Source organism: Theropithecus gelada, chromosome 6, assembly GCF_003255815.1.
Source record: "Theropithecus gelada isolate Dixy chromosome 6, Tgel_1.0, whole genome shotgun sequence".
NCBI lineage: Eukaryota > Metazoa > Chordata > Mammalia > Primates > Cercopithecidae > Theropithecus > Theropithecus gelada.
Genome location: NC_037673.1, coordinates 121083392 through 121097545, shown reverse-complemented (window position 1 = coordinate 121097545; position 14154 = coordinate 121083392). Strand labels below are relative to the sequence as shown.

The window sequence follows — 14154 nt, the reverse complement described above, 5'->3', positions numbered from 1 at the left end:
CCTCCCCCTCTCCACCAACAGATATTAACGTCCAAGAGTGAACCTAAATGAGCTCTTGAATTCGCTAGAGCAAGGATTGGCAAATTTTTTTCTGTAAATGGTTGATAGTAAATACTTTAGGCTTTGCAGGCCAAGAGGCAACATCACGTATATTATGTAGGCACTTGGATAACAAGGGAGAAAACAGATTTCCACAGAATTTTTTAATTGACAAAAATTAAAATCCAATGACAATTATTGAGCACAATTTTCGGTAATACAGATCTACTGATGAGAAGAATGAAATTCTTCTTGTGGGAGAGAATAACATTCCACTTAATAAGTGTTCAAAGTTAATGTTTGCTGTCATTACATTGATTGCAAAAGTTCATCTGTAGAAAACATTCTTAGCTTTCAGGCCTTAGGAAAACAGGCAGTGGGCCAGATGTGGACCATGGATCATCATTTGGTGACTTTTTTTTTTTTTTTTTTTTTTGAGATGGAGTCTCGCTCTGTCACCCAGGCTGGAGTGCAGTGGCCGGATCTCAGCTCACTGCAAGCTCCGCCTCCCGGGTTCATGCCATTCTCCTGCCTCAGCCTCCCAAGTAGCTGGGACTACAGGCGCCTGCCACCTCGCCCGGCTAAGTTTTTGTATTTTTAGTAGAGACGGGGTTTCACTGTGTTAGCCAGGATGGTCTCGATCTCCTGACCTCGTGATCCGCCCGTCTCGGCCTCCCAAAGTGCTGGGATTACAGGCTTGAGCCACCGCGCCCGGCCTTGGTGACCTTTTAACTAGACTGTGGACTGAGAAATCCCTAAGCAGGGTCACTTGCCCTCGATATTCCTTCTCTTAAAGGCTCATTGCTCTAAGACTGGAAAGGGAGGATGTTCAAATGGGATTTGTAGAGTAGAACCACCTTAGGGAACTAGTGAATATAAAGATACAAGAGTAGTAAGAGAGAAGGGAAGGAGAGAGAGTTTATCTCTGTTCAGGGACCAATGGTGATTAAGGGGCATGTGCCTTGGACGTCATTCTGGGAAGGCCAGGATCAGGTGGTGGGTGGGGATAGAGGTTTGAAAAAGCTTATTTAGGATACATATTACTTTTGTGATTTAGCTTCCTGAAATGAAGGGCTCATTATCTTGGCTGTCCGTGACACACAAAGATTAAGGGTCATGGCATTTGGGGATGGGATCTGGTTTCTCAAAGATCATGCGTCATCTAATGGAAAAATAGGTGACTGCAGCCATGATGTGGAGTCATTTCTTCACCTAAATTGAAACAAAAGTTTCCAGGTTGGTGTAGGGGCAACACTGTGAGGCTGCCAGTGGCTGTTAGGGTAAAATTAAGGGAATTATTAGGAATCTACAGCTTTTAAAAAGCCAGCTGCTTTGTTCTTCTGGTAGCTGGAAGGAAAGCAGGGACCATGGGCGGGCAGCGTCTTCTCGTGGCTTCTCCATGGCGTCATTGGACACCAGACTGCCCAGACCTCCCTACTCTTAGAGCCCCGCTCCTTAGATTAGTTACCCCACTCTCCAGGTTTGCCGGTACCTCTCCAGCCACTCTGCTCCTTCTCACTCTTTGTGCTCCATCACTATGGAGGCCTACAGGGTTTCGCCCCTTCTCTTTACATTCTTTGCATTTTCCCTGAGCCATCTCAGCCACTCCACTGGCTTCATTACTTTCTCTCTGCCAGGAGTCACAGAGCTGATCTAGGATGATCTAATTCTATCCATCTGCCTGATAGACATTGCCCAACAGGCGATCCTCTGCCCATCCTCCCCATCCCAGGCCATGACACTGTCACCAACTGAAACAGACCCCTGGGGCACATCTTTGAGTTTGCCCTCCTCTGCCACCTTCCCGAGTCTGACCCCTCCTCCCTATCCCCTCACCCCAACACAGGTGCCAGGTCTTCTTGAAGTACTGTAATAGCTTCTCTTTTTGTGTTTTGTGATGGAGTCTGGCTCTGTTGCCCAGGCTAGAGTGCAGTGGTGCGATCTCAGCTCACTGCAACCTCCACCTCCTGGGTTCAAGTGATTCTCCTGCCTCAGCCTCCCGAGTAGCTGGAATTATAGGCACGCACCTACACCTGGCTAATTTGTAATGGTTTCTTGTCTTCCTTCCTCCAGTCTTGCCCTGTCTCATCTGTTTTCCCGTGGCTTCCAGTGTGCTTTTTACCACATGAACAATCGGATCCTCCCGTGCCCCTGCTTTAAAATCCTCAGTGCCCACTTCCAACTTCACAGTAACCCCTCAGATTCTTAGCCTGGCCTGGGCTCTTGTGAATTCTCGGGTATTCCAGCCTTAGCTCTCTCTGCTCCCCCACCCCCTAAGCTGCCAGCCCCTTCCCAGAGTGTACCATCCAGAGCTGCCCAGCCCCACTCCACCTCCCATCCCTTCAGGCTAAGTCCTCCACTTCCTTAACACACAGCTCAGCACACTCCCTGCCCCACCCCCTTGGTGCTCCCACAATGCCCTGGGCTTAACTGACCATCTTCAGCTCTGACCATACTTGGCTCTTCGACCACTGCTCATCTCCTCACCTTTGGCATATTGTGGCACCTGGCAATAATTTGTTGGATGGAGGAATGACTTCCCCAACAGTGAGGCAGCTTAAATGGCAACCCATCTAAACGGGAGGGCCTGGGGTTAATACATGATTCCTGTCACACAAACTAGGTCTTTATGCCACCTTGGACTCACTTGTGGATTTCAGGACCTCTGCATGAGGAGTTGAAATAATAGTCTCCAAGCATCTACCCTCTCCTCTCTGCTTTACTTTTACTCTAAAGTGGAACGCCCTAGCATCTTTTCATTAAAAAATTAGTTTAAAAAATGATAAAATAGTATACAGTCATGTTAAAATTCAAGCAGCACAGAAGGCTATACAATGAAAAGTGATTCCTTCTTCCTCTGTATGTTTCTATATGGATAAAATTTCTGAAAGAACACACAAGAAACTGTTAGAAGAGGGTTCTCTCTGGAGAGTGATCTGTTGACTTTTATTAATAAAATCTGCTGTGTTCTCAAGGTGGGGAAACCGAATTATGGACCTGTGAGCAAGCAGCTTTTTTTTTGTGTGTGTGTAGGGCTCTGTGAGAAGAAACTTTTAAAAGTGGTTTAGGTTTAGAACTTGGTAGAGGGCATGATAGACCCCATTGGGACAGGCTATGGCCTCTTGTTTTTGCTCCTGACCCTGAGAAGTAATTTATCTCTTAAGACTAAGTTTCCTCAGTTTACACAATCAGATGAGAAAACCCACCCTTGCCTTTCTCTAGATGTGTAGTAAGAATGAATGTTTCTTTAAAGAGTCCTTGACAATAGATATGTAGCTAAGTATTACATATGGATGGAAATATAGTATACGTGCATGTATAGAGATGGTATATGGGGAAGCTTTGTCATGTTCTCTCTAACCATTCCATCTCTGTGATAAACTATGGAGAGCTTTACCCAGTTGCTTAACTGTGATTCAGAATGAAATTACATTTCCAAAACTTTGCTTAATTTATTAAAATTGATCAATGTTTTGGGTCAACATTTGGGAGGTATGGAAAAAAGAGGCAGGAGACACACATAAGAGGCTTCTTAGACATATGTTGAATATATGTGAGCAATACTCAGATTTTGCAGGGAGGAAAGTGAGTGGTACCAAGTTAGTATCCTGGGCAGGGAGTCAAAATTGTCTTCTTCTGTGACCGACCTGCGATGTTTTGGATGCTTCTGTGGCCTTCCCTTTATATGGATCTCAGCTCACCGCAATCTTTATAGGACACCACATAGCTCCCATACAGTGTGACTCAGGCGCTTCCTTGTCATTTCATTTGTTATGACCAGCATGTTTCCAGTTTGTAATTCAAATGTGTAAAATTTTGGTTGAAAACACTCCTTTTAGGTGGTTGCAAGTGAGATTCCCTAAAAGAAGATAAGAAAAATAACTGATGTTAAGCTGAGAGAAATCGGAATATGGTGGTTTCCAAAATGGGCTTTTCTTTATTCTCCCTGCCTTTCTTTCTTCTTAAAATCATGTCTGCATCCAGAAGCGTAAGGATGAGAGACTTCTAACCTTTCCCTGATTTCAACTTAATTTTAAGGAGAAATAAGGGTCACACAAGGACAGTGTATTTATCAGTGACCAATATCAACTAAGATACATGCATTATTCATGTGTTTTGAAATTGATTTATTGGCTAATATAGGCACAACCATGTTTAGGAACATCCAGAATTTTCCATTGAACTTTCTTTTTAAAAAGTTTCTCTCTTAAGGGATTGGGAGCTAGATCTAATTGATAGAAATGGAATTTGCGTGGAACTTTTCAGCTTTGTACAAAGGGCCTTGTGAAAAGGATTAATCCAAGAACACAGACTTTTTTAGTAACTTTACGATGGTCTCCTTTCTTTGTGGCTTATTTTTGTGCTTTAAGTGTCTTTGGAAATAGGATGAGAGGAAATCAGAGAACTCTTATGAACAAGATATGAAAACACTGATCATTTACTGCTACTATTTAAAGCACACACAGCTCTGTGAGTAGTGAAAGATGTCAGCGGCACTTTTGAAACAGATTAAGTATCTGTGGCTCAGCAGTAGGACAGGTTTTCAAAGAACACAACTGAGGCTAAGTATGTGACAAATGATGTGGTGTGGTAGAAAAGAGTCCCCGTGTCTGCTCCCCCTCCACCAATATCACTTTGCTATAGAACGCTACACAGTTCAAGGTCTTTGAGGGAGGAATTTAATTTGGCTTCATAACAAAAGAAATTTAAGACATTGAGTAGAGTGGTTTAATTATATTCCATCTTTACATACTCAGTACCTTCTGTTTTGCTTTGAAAACTGTCATGACTAGAGAATGAAGTTAAAAATAGTCCCGGCTGTCTAAAGCATATTTTACACATGTAGCTGTGTACGTGTACATTCTCTTGCTTTGAGACCTGCATATAGGGACCCTTCTGGCAGTCAGACACGAACAGTCAGTGACCCCCTTTCCTCTCCATCCCAAAGCGGTGCCATGCAGACCCCAGAGTTTTTTTTTTGAGACGGAGTCTCGCTCTGTCGCCCAGGTTGGAGTGCAACGGTGCAGTCTTGGCCGATCGCAACCTCCGACTCCTGGGATCAAGCGATTCTCCTGCCGCAGCCTCCCGAGTAGCTGGGATTACAGGTGCCACTGCTACGCCCAGCTAATTTTTGTATTTTAAGTAGAGACTGGGTTTTTCCATGTTGATCAGGCTGGTCTTGAACTCCTGACCTCAGGCGACCCACCCACCTCGGCCTCCCAAAGTGCTGGGATTACAGGCGTGAGCCACTGCACCCGGCCTCGGATTTTTGGCATTCTAGAATTTTGGCATGGTGGGGGTTCTGGCTGGAGGTGGAAGCATCCATCTTGGCCCCGATGGCCTTGGGGCCAGAGCCCTGGTCTATCCCCAGGCCAAGTCCTACCAGATCAGCTGCTAAGCCTGAACAGCACTTGAGGGCAGGGTTGGTCTTCATACCTGGTAATGAGAAAGTGGAAATGGCAGTATAATTCCCAGTCTGTGCATAGTGGTAATTTTAGAATTGGATGATTTAAAACAACAATAACAATAAAACAAAAGCTGAGCTTTGGTTTCAGTAAGGTTTTAAAGTGAGGTTTCTGAAGGGATTGTAGTATTTTCTTGCAAGCCTGAGATTCACTATTCTGAACTATGGGTAATAAAGGGTGATTCAGGTATATTGCTTCCAACATATAGAAAAGGGTCAGAAATTACCCGTGGAGAAAGGTTTCTTTCCATCTCATCTTCTATTTTACATTTAGAAGGGTTTGCGTTTGATGTTAGACCAATGTGGGGCCAAATTCTGGCTCAGCCACCGACCCTGAGTGACCTTTTAAGTTACTTAACTTTTCCCACGTTTCCTTTTCCTCATCTGTAAAATACTTCCCTTAACAATTTTGTAAAGATCAAAAGAGAGAATGCACAGTATAATCCCTCCTACACTATATGTGGTAAGACAGTTATAATCCCTCTATGTTGTGTGTGTTAAAAAGTAGCTGCTGATGTTACTATTTTTATGAGAAAGCCCATGGACTTTAAGATCAGAGAGCTTTGGTCTTGAATTTCAGCTCCTTGGATAAAGTTGCCCATCCTCTGAGATCTTCAGTTTCTGCTTCTATAAAATAGGAATTTTGTGAGAATTAAAGGAGATAGAAAAAGTCTGGTACCTTAGACCCTCTGAGAATTTGCCCATGTTGTTTTCTCAGCAAGCTGCAAAGCGTAAATGGCTTTGATCATGGTTCTGAAAGGAAGAGTTGTCTCCATCGCATTTACGAAAGGCGGAATTAGAAGTGACCAAAATTCAGTTGTTACAGGTTTGTCCTTTAGGGATGGAAATTCAGCCTTGCTGATTCGTTTTGGAGAAAAGATCAGTGCCTAATTTAAGGAAATGGTTTTTTAAGCTTCTCCTGCTTTGCTAATGAAGCAGTGACGTCAGGCAGAAAAAGGGTGGTTAAAATGCAAAGTAAGAGACTGCAGCAGTGGTCACCTCTAAAGAGCTGTGATTTCCCCTATATGGTAGTGGAGTCTCTTTCTAATGCTTTTTAAATGAAGAGGTGACTATCGGCAATCTCGTAAAACAGCCCAATACCAGGATATGGAGAAAAAATGAGCATTAAGTAATCGTGCCCCAGCATTCTTACAGACTGTAAAAATATTGGCTCTGAGCAAAGTAAAACACCATTCCCCCTCTGGTTGTTGGCGATCCTGGGATTGAGGGGTTAATAGCAGGATAGGTGTGGATATTTTTGGCAACAGATGGGAGAAAGCTGTGGCAAGCTTCCCTGTCAGGGTTTAGACCTGATTCCAGGTAAAGGAGGAAATCTCTCTGCCTTCTGGAGGCTTGCTTCTTGGCAGTCCTGGGTTTCACCTTCTCCTTCTACCTGGCAGCAGAGCCACCTCAATGTCTCTTTGTTGGGTCTAGGTGGAGTAGGAGTGCTCGAGGGAGCCCTCTCCAGCCCTGCCCTAGCCACCTATCCTCACGGGCTGTCGGTTTCCTGGTACTGAAAGCATCACTGACCAACACAGTGAAATGTCCCAGTGATGAAAAGCTGTCCCCACCAACACTCCATCTTTGGATCCTTCCTTGCCCATCAGCACTCAGGAAGCCTTTGAAAGAAGGTGAACTGAGACAACATTGCCAGGATTTCCCTGCAGATTACCCGCCCCTAACCCAGCCCTTTGATTACACGCACTAAGTGCCACTATCTGTGTAAATAACCTTTTCTTCCCTGTCTCCCTTCAGCCTCCCTGTTCCCTCCTCCCATGCTCTTAGGCTCTCTCGTGTGATAAATAGCCAGGCTACTGCTCAGCATGCACCAACACCTGGGAATAATCATGCAAAAATAACAGTGAGAGACTGCCGCACGTCTGTTCTTGACATTAACTTTCCTCAGTTTGACAGGCTGCCACCACCAGCTGTTAGACTTATGGGTCTTTTTTTTTCCAGTGGAGATGGCTGCTTTCCTGCTTTCCTCTTTTTTTGGGCTCTAATAGGTTACATCAGTGTCCTATCAAGATGACAGAAAAGAGCTTTGACAAAGAAACCATTGCTGAAACAGGCCAGTTCTCTACTCTGATATTTTATTCCAGTTATTAGTATTATTAGACTAACAATCCCCCACACTGATTTTTAAATGAGGAGTATCTGATTAGAACTATATTGTGTTACTCCCCTCAGAAAGGGATTTGTAGTTGCCTCTTGTGAATTGCCTTTGAATGCAGCAAATACTAGCATTTGGTCCCATAGGGCCAAACCACCTATCGATTGCAGGTCTCAGATATATTTGTAATAATGATACTAATATTGACAATAGCAGTAGCCCCTATTTACTGAGTGCTACCTTCTACCAGGCCCTGAGCTAAAGTTATTTGTATGATCTTATGTAGTAGTCACATGAACCAGGGGTTATTTCCGTTTTACAGATGAAGGCAGTGATTCCCCAGAGCGATCACACTACTTGCTTAAGGTTTTGTAGCTAACAGTAGAGCTGGGATTCCAACTCCCAATGAAGACAGATCCCTGCCCCACCCTGTCTTCCATTAACACCCTACTTTTTGCTCTCAGGCCACCATGAAAGGTCCTTTGGTTGTAGTTCTACAATTATCCTTGTAATTTTGCTGTATTTGTATGATTATTTGACTAGTGCACAGTCTTGCCCACCACACAGTCAGTCCACAAGGGCAGGGACCTGGTCTGTTTGGGCCACTCTTGTTCTAGCAGGTTGCACGGTGCCTGGCACACGGCAGGTAGTAATTATTGGGTGGATGTGTGATAAGAGTTGAGGTGAGCTGACTGTTAGGGCAGCAGTGCATGAAAAAAAGCTGCAACTAGAGATTAGGAGGAGGAGATTCTGTAGTAGTACGGGACTCATCAGGACCTTCATGGTGATCCCATCATTGCCATAAAATTGTAAAATGGGGGTGGGTTAAGCCAGTCGACTGCTGCCAGATGCCAGTGTATGAAAGAAGCAGTATTTCCCCAGGCTGAGCTTCTCAAGGTTAAGCCCCCTTTCTTATATTTTTAACATACTTTAACCGCACTTAACCATGCATTTGGAGGGGATTATAGATTTATGTTAAATATAGTAGGATATAAAAAGGAGCTTTGGAAGGTTGTGTGCAGGGTTAGGGAACTGTAATATCAGACCAGGGACTTTTAAGCCAGTGTTTACTGAGCTAAGCACTATGCTGAGCATTCACTTTGCACGGATTATCTCACTGAGTCTTCACTGCAACTCTTGTGGGGGTAATTGTTACTGTTACTCCCATTTCTTAGAACTAGACACTGAGTCTTAGAGAAGAGAAGCCCGGTAACTTGCTCAGGGTTCCACACAGCAGGTACTGACAGGGTCAGCATTTGAACCCAGTTCTGTCTGCTAACAGAACCAGAGGCTCCAGGCGTGGTATGCTGCCTCCTTACTGCAGGGAGTCCTTGTGGCAACTGTGGCCACCTTCTGCCTTAACGACCTTCATTGGCTGAAGAAATTATGGTTCAGTGTATGGATCAGTGACCTGAGAAATCAGGGTGCAGTGGACTTGATCTTTTGTATAAGGCAAAAATAACTACTGAAAATGCTTTAAAATCCTGCTTTACATATGATACATGTGACTTCACGTTTGACACTGAGATACACAAGAGAACTGAAACCTTTTGGGGGGAGCAGCTCCTGCTGAGTGCATTACCTAGCAGAAAGAATTGGCCACACTCTTTGAATTACTTCCCTTCCACTCTTCTTCTGTTTCCTAGTGTATGTTGAACTCCTGTCAATTTTCTGCTTGTGGGATGCCATCGTTTTATGTGTACCTGGGCTGCCACTAGAGATAGCTTATTACACTTGTACAAATACGGGTCACAGTTTTCTCTCAACTGAGTGGGTCGGGCTAGGCGACATTCTGTGATTGTTTCAGGGAGAGGCTAGAAGCACAAACTCCAGCATTCTCTGGTTGGGCAAGTCACGTGGCAAGGCTGCAGTGAAGCTCAGTCCTGTCAGCTGATGCCATGAGGAATGTGGGCCCAGGAGAGCACATTATTCAATTATTATTTTACGAAAGAGGAGAAATTTAAATTCTTCCCCAATTTATTAAAGTGTTGGTAAAAAAATCGGAATGTTTTAAAAAGTAACATACCTGCCAAATAAAAACACCTCTGGGAGTGGCTGTAATCCCCACCTGCAAATCCTGTTCTCGTTAGCTACCTCTAAGGAAGAGGGGCCTATGGTAGACCACGTGGGTAGACTTTGTGCTCCGCCTCCTCCCCAATCCCAACATCTCACAGTGAATGGGGGGAAGGTGCGATTCTCCTCTCATTTGCTTCTCCTCTCACTGGTAGTGCTGGTCTGGTACCTATGGGAGTGGCAGTTCTGAGTCACCATGAAAAGCCGATACTACAGTGGAAAAACGAACTGAGAAGTTCACTTGTGCAAGTCAAAAATGTGAACCTCAAAACAATAGTAACTATCGGGTTTAAGCCTTAAAAGCCTTAAATAGTCTAAAGACTATTATCACGTTGGGGTACTATTTATGATTAAGTTTATATTTAGTCAAACTCTCTGAACCTTGTCTTTCTCATTTTAAAACATGTTGAATTGGGCTCAAATGTTCTTGCTATAAATATCAATTGAACTTTCATGGTTGCATTTGGATTGTGTTAATGGAAACAAACACAATTAACTTACAAGTAGGCCCAAAGTACTCTGGCTTCTCCCCTCAAGGCATCCCGGTTCCATAGAAATTTGAACTTGGAAATTACATAAATATGAGAGAGAGAGAGAGAGAGAGAGGTGTGTGTGTGTGTGTGTGTGTGTGTGTGTGTGTGTGTCTGCATGCAAATAGATATCTATAGGTGGAGTTATGTTGAAATAAGGCTTTAGTCTAGAAACTCTGTTGTGATGGGATTTGTCATCAATATTAGGTGACTGAAGAATGCATTTGCTGTTGTTTTTAAGAGACGGACTTGCTTTGTTGCCCAGGCTGTAGTGCCATTGCATGATCATAGCTCACTGCTGCCTTGAATTCTTGGGCTCAATTGATCCTCCCACCTCAGCCTCTCTAGTATCTGGGACTACTCTCATGCCACAGTGCCTGGCTAATTTTTTTTCTTTTTTTTGAGACGGAATCTTGCCCTGTCGCCCAGGCTGGAGTGCAGTGGCAAGATCTCAGCTCACAGAAAGCTCTGCCTCCTGGGTTCACGCCATTCTCCTGCCTCTGCCTCCCCAGTAGCTGGGACTACAGGTGCCCACCACCATGCCCAGCTAATTTTTTTGTATTTTTAGTAGAGACGGGGTTTCACCGTCTTAGCCAGGATGGTCTCGATCTCCTCACCTCGTGATCCACCCGCCTCAGCCTCCCAAAGTGTTGGGATTACAGGCGTGAGCCACTGTGCCCAGCCGTGCCTGTCTAATTTTTAAATTCTTTTTTGCAGAGAAGGGGGTCTTGCTGTGTTGCCCAGGCTGGTCTCCAACTCCCAGCCTCAAGTGATACTCCTGCTTGGAGCTCCCACAGTGTTGGGATTACAGGTGTGAGCCACTATACCTGGCCAAGAATGTGTTTTCTAGTTGAGGAAAATGGGCCTCAGAGAGGTTGAAGGACTCTCCAGGGTCATAAGCTAGTTAATATCAGAGTTGGTGCCAGTCCTAGTGTTAGTATATCTTGCCACCATAACTCTCATTGCCCCGTTGTGTTCTCACCTCCAAATCAGAGAATTGATATGCTGTAAGACTCTTCATCTCTAATTTTATTTCATTTTCTTTTTTTTTTTTTTTTTTTTTTTTTGAGACGGAGTCTCGCTCTGTCACCCAGGCTGGAGTGCAGTGGCCGGATCTCAGCTCACTGCAAGCTCCGCCTCCCGGGTTCACGCCATTCTCCTGCCTCAGCCTCCCGAGTAGCTGGGACTACAGGCGCCCGCCGCCACGCCCGGCTAAGTTTTTTTGTATTTTTAGTAGAGACGGGGTTTCACCGTGTTAGCCAGGATGGTCTCGATCTCCTGACCTCGTGATCCGCCCGTCTCGGCCTCCCAAAGTGCTGGGATTATAGGCTTGAGCCACCGCACCCGGCCTTATTTCATTTTCTTATACATCCTATTCAAGCTACATTTGTTCTCTTGATATTAATGTAGGCTGTTGATCAGGTAATATGAAGAATATTTTCAGAATAATGTTCTATTTTTTCTTTTCAATTTATACATGTGACATCGAATTGCAGTCAATTTACAACTAACTCTACAAATTAAGAAGCTGGAAAGCCTGCAAAAAAACCCCCAATTTTCTTTGGTCTCTATTTTTGACTCTGGAAAGTGATTCTAATCTCAGACAGTCTTTTAGTTGTAATAAAGACTACTAGGTAGCATTGTTTTTTTCCCCCTTAAATTTCCTCTCTCAGAACCCCTTTGTTCATTTGTCAGCTCAGTTTTAAAATAAGAACTATCAGTGTGAACTTTGATCCATATTAAGCTACATTTACACAAAAGCATAAATCACAGTACCTGGGGTTTGGGGCTGTTAAATGCTTTTCTTTCCTGGGCTCTGTGATCAAGAATGCAGAATAATAAAAAGCATGGAGCAAAAGAAGTTTTATGGCAGCTTTGAGAGCAGGAAATTAAGTTTTTTTAACATGCAGATGGGTGAAAGGCTGTTCTGTTGCATCTTGGATCACTCAGGCAAGTGAACGTCAGTTTATCATTTTAGTGAAATGCAAACTGTAGAAATAGTTCCTACAGTCATATGAACAAGGAGCCCACACAGATGACTGCTTCAGCTGTTTAACTAGGAGCACACTTCCTCATATGACTCTTGAAATACACTCTTTTTGTTTTGTTTCTTTAAAAAAAAAAACAAAACCAAAAACCAACAAAGACTATATACTATCACGCCTGTAGCCAAGTGGCTACAAAAGATAACTTACAGTGGATAACTGGGAATCTATGAACAGCAGAATAAGATAACATTTTTACCAGAATGATCTTCGATCTGTCCTGTTTACATACAGGATTTGTTAGCCCAACTGATAATACTTGTGAGGTGTCATCCCTTAAATGTAGGCCGTTTCTATGTGCAACACAAAGACATAGATAATCTGGAGTCCTGGTACAAATGGGCTTTGTGTGTGGCATTTTCACAACCAATAATCAGGGTCAGAGGTATCTGTAGCAGTCCTAGCAATGGGCCAAATGAATGTACTGTTTAGTACATGCATAGCCTTTGGTTTCATTATGGCCAGACTTTTAAACTTTTGTGATGAAGAACTCCTTTGCTGCTCTCCTGGGGATAGCGGTGCAAAGGGGATGTCATTGCACCACAAGATCTTGTAGTTGGCTGTGATTTACATTTCCTCTATTTAGAGAGATGGTGGCTGAGCCTTAATCAAGCTCATTAAGGATCTTTACCAGTTTAACCACGGAAGAATTTGTGCATTGGAGAAACTCAAGTTCTGTTGATGTGGGGCACACACATTTATCTCCCCCGGATATGAATTCTGCTAAACTTTGCAATAGAACACTTAATTAGGAGTTGATTCTGAATACATGCTAACAATATCCAGTTTTTATGTTTCGGTGTAGATTGTAAAGTTCATATATTTATATGTTCAGCAAAGCTAATATATTTTAGTAGTGATTTAATTCATTATGGTTTATCAAGTGCTTTGAAAACAATTTTAGTTCATCTCTTATACTTAAATTTTTAGTGTTTATTGGAGTTTCGCCTTTGGAAAATGTTATCATTTTTAAAATGAGATTTCATTACATGTCAGAAGTAGCCTTAATTTTGCAAAACATGTTTCATTCACGTCTGCTGAGGCTAACGGTTGTCCAATGATGGATTTAGAAGACCACTGAAGGCCTGCTTATGATTCAGGGAGCTAGCGCGCTCATGTTTACCTTATTTGGCATGAAAAAACAAAATGCTCATTTCTATTCTACTTTATATTTTGGCACCATTGAAGCACTCAAAGCATATTATAATTGCAAATGGAATTTGGAATGGTGATATATTCTAGAAGTGGTATAAGCAAATTGCATTAAAAGGAATGCACGGAATGCAGCCCTACTGCAGTAAGCCTGTCTGTCTTTCAGGTTGATCCCCTGTTTACAGTGCCAGCGCCACCACCGCCGATTTCCAGCAGTCTCACGCCTCAGATTCTACCCTCCTACTTTTCCCCATCTTCATCCAATATTGCAGCACCGGTTGAACAGCTTTTGGTTCGGACTCGTTCTGTGGGTGTCAATACGTGTGAAGTTGGAGTAGTGACAGAGCCAGAGTGTCTTGGGCCCTGTGAACCTGGGACCAGTGTGAATTTGGAAGGGATCGTGTGGCATGAAACAGAAGAAGGTAAATACAATTTATTTTTGTATATTTCCCCATGCCCTCTTCCCCACGATGTATTTATGTCCACCTGTGAGGAGAATTGGTTTTGCGGTATTCAGAGAGGAATGAAAAGTGTTTTTTTCCGCTCTCTGGATTTGTGTTGGAAGGAAGAACTGTGTTTGTCCTCTTGTGCATGGCTGCTTTTACATTGCGGATGAGTCAGGTGTTTCGAAAAGTGATTCTCCTCTTTTAAGTGCTAACATGGAAGGACTGTGAGAAGCGGGTTAGGGTTTACTCTGCCCCTAAAAGGTATTGTGGAAATTGGGAAGGGAGATAGATC

General features: G+C 43.5%; 1 protein-coding gene across 2 annotated transcripts in view; it reads left to right on the top strand.

Moving 5' to 3' along the window:
- ZNF608 (zinc finger protein 608) overlaps positions 1–14154 on the top strand; it is a 110983-nt gene that overhangs the window by 31792 nt on the left and 65037 nt on the right. For both annotated transcript variants that reach the window (XM_025389282.1, XM_025389283.1), the window contains one exon: positions 13583–13838. In XM_025389282.1, the coding sequence (XP_025245067.1) occupies positions 13583–13838 (256 nt within the window). The remainder of the gene's footprint in view (positions 1–13582; positions 13839–14154) is intronic.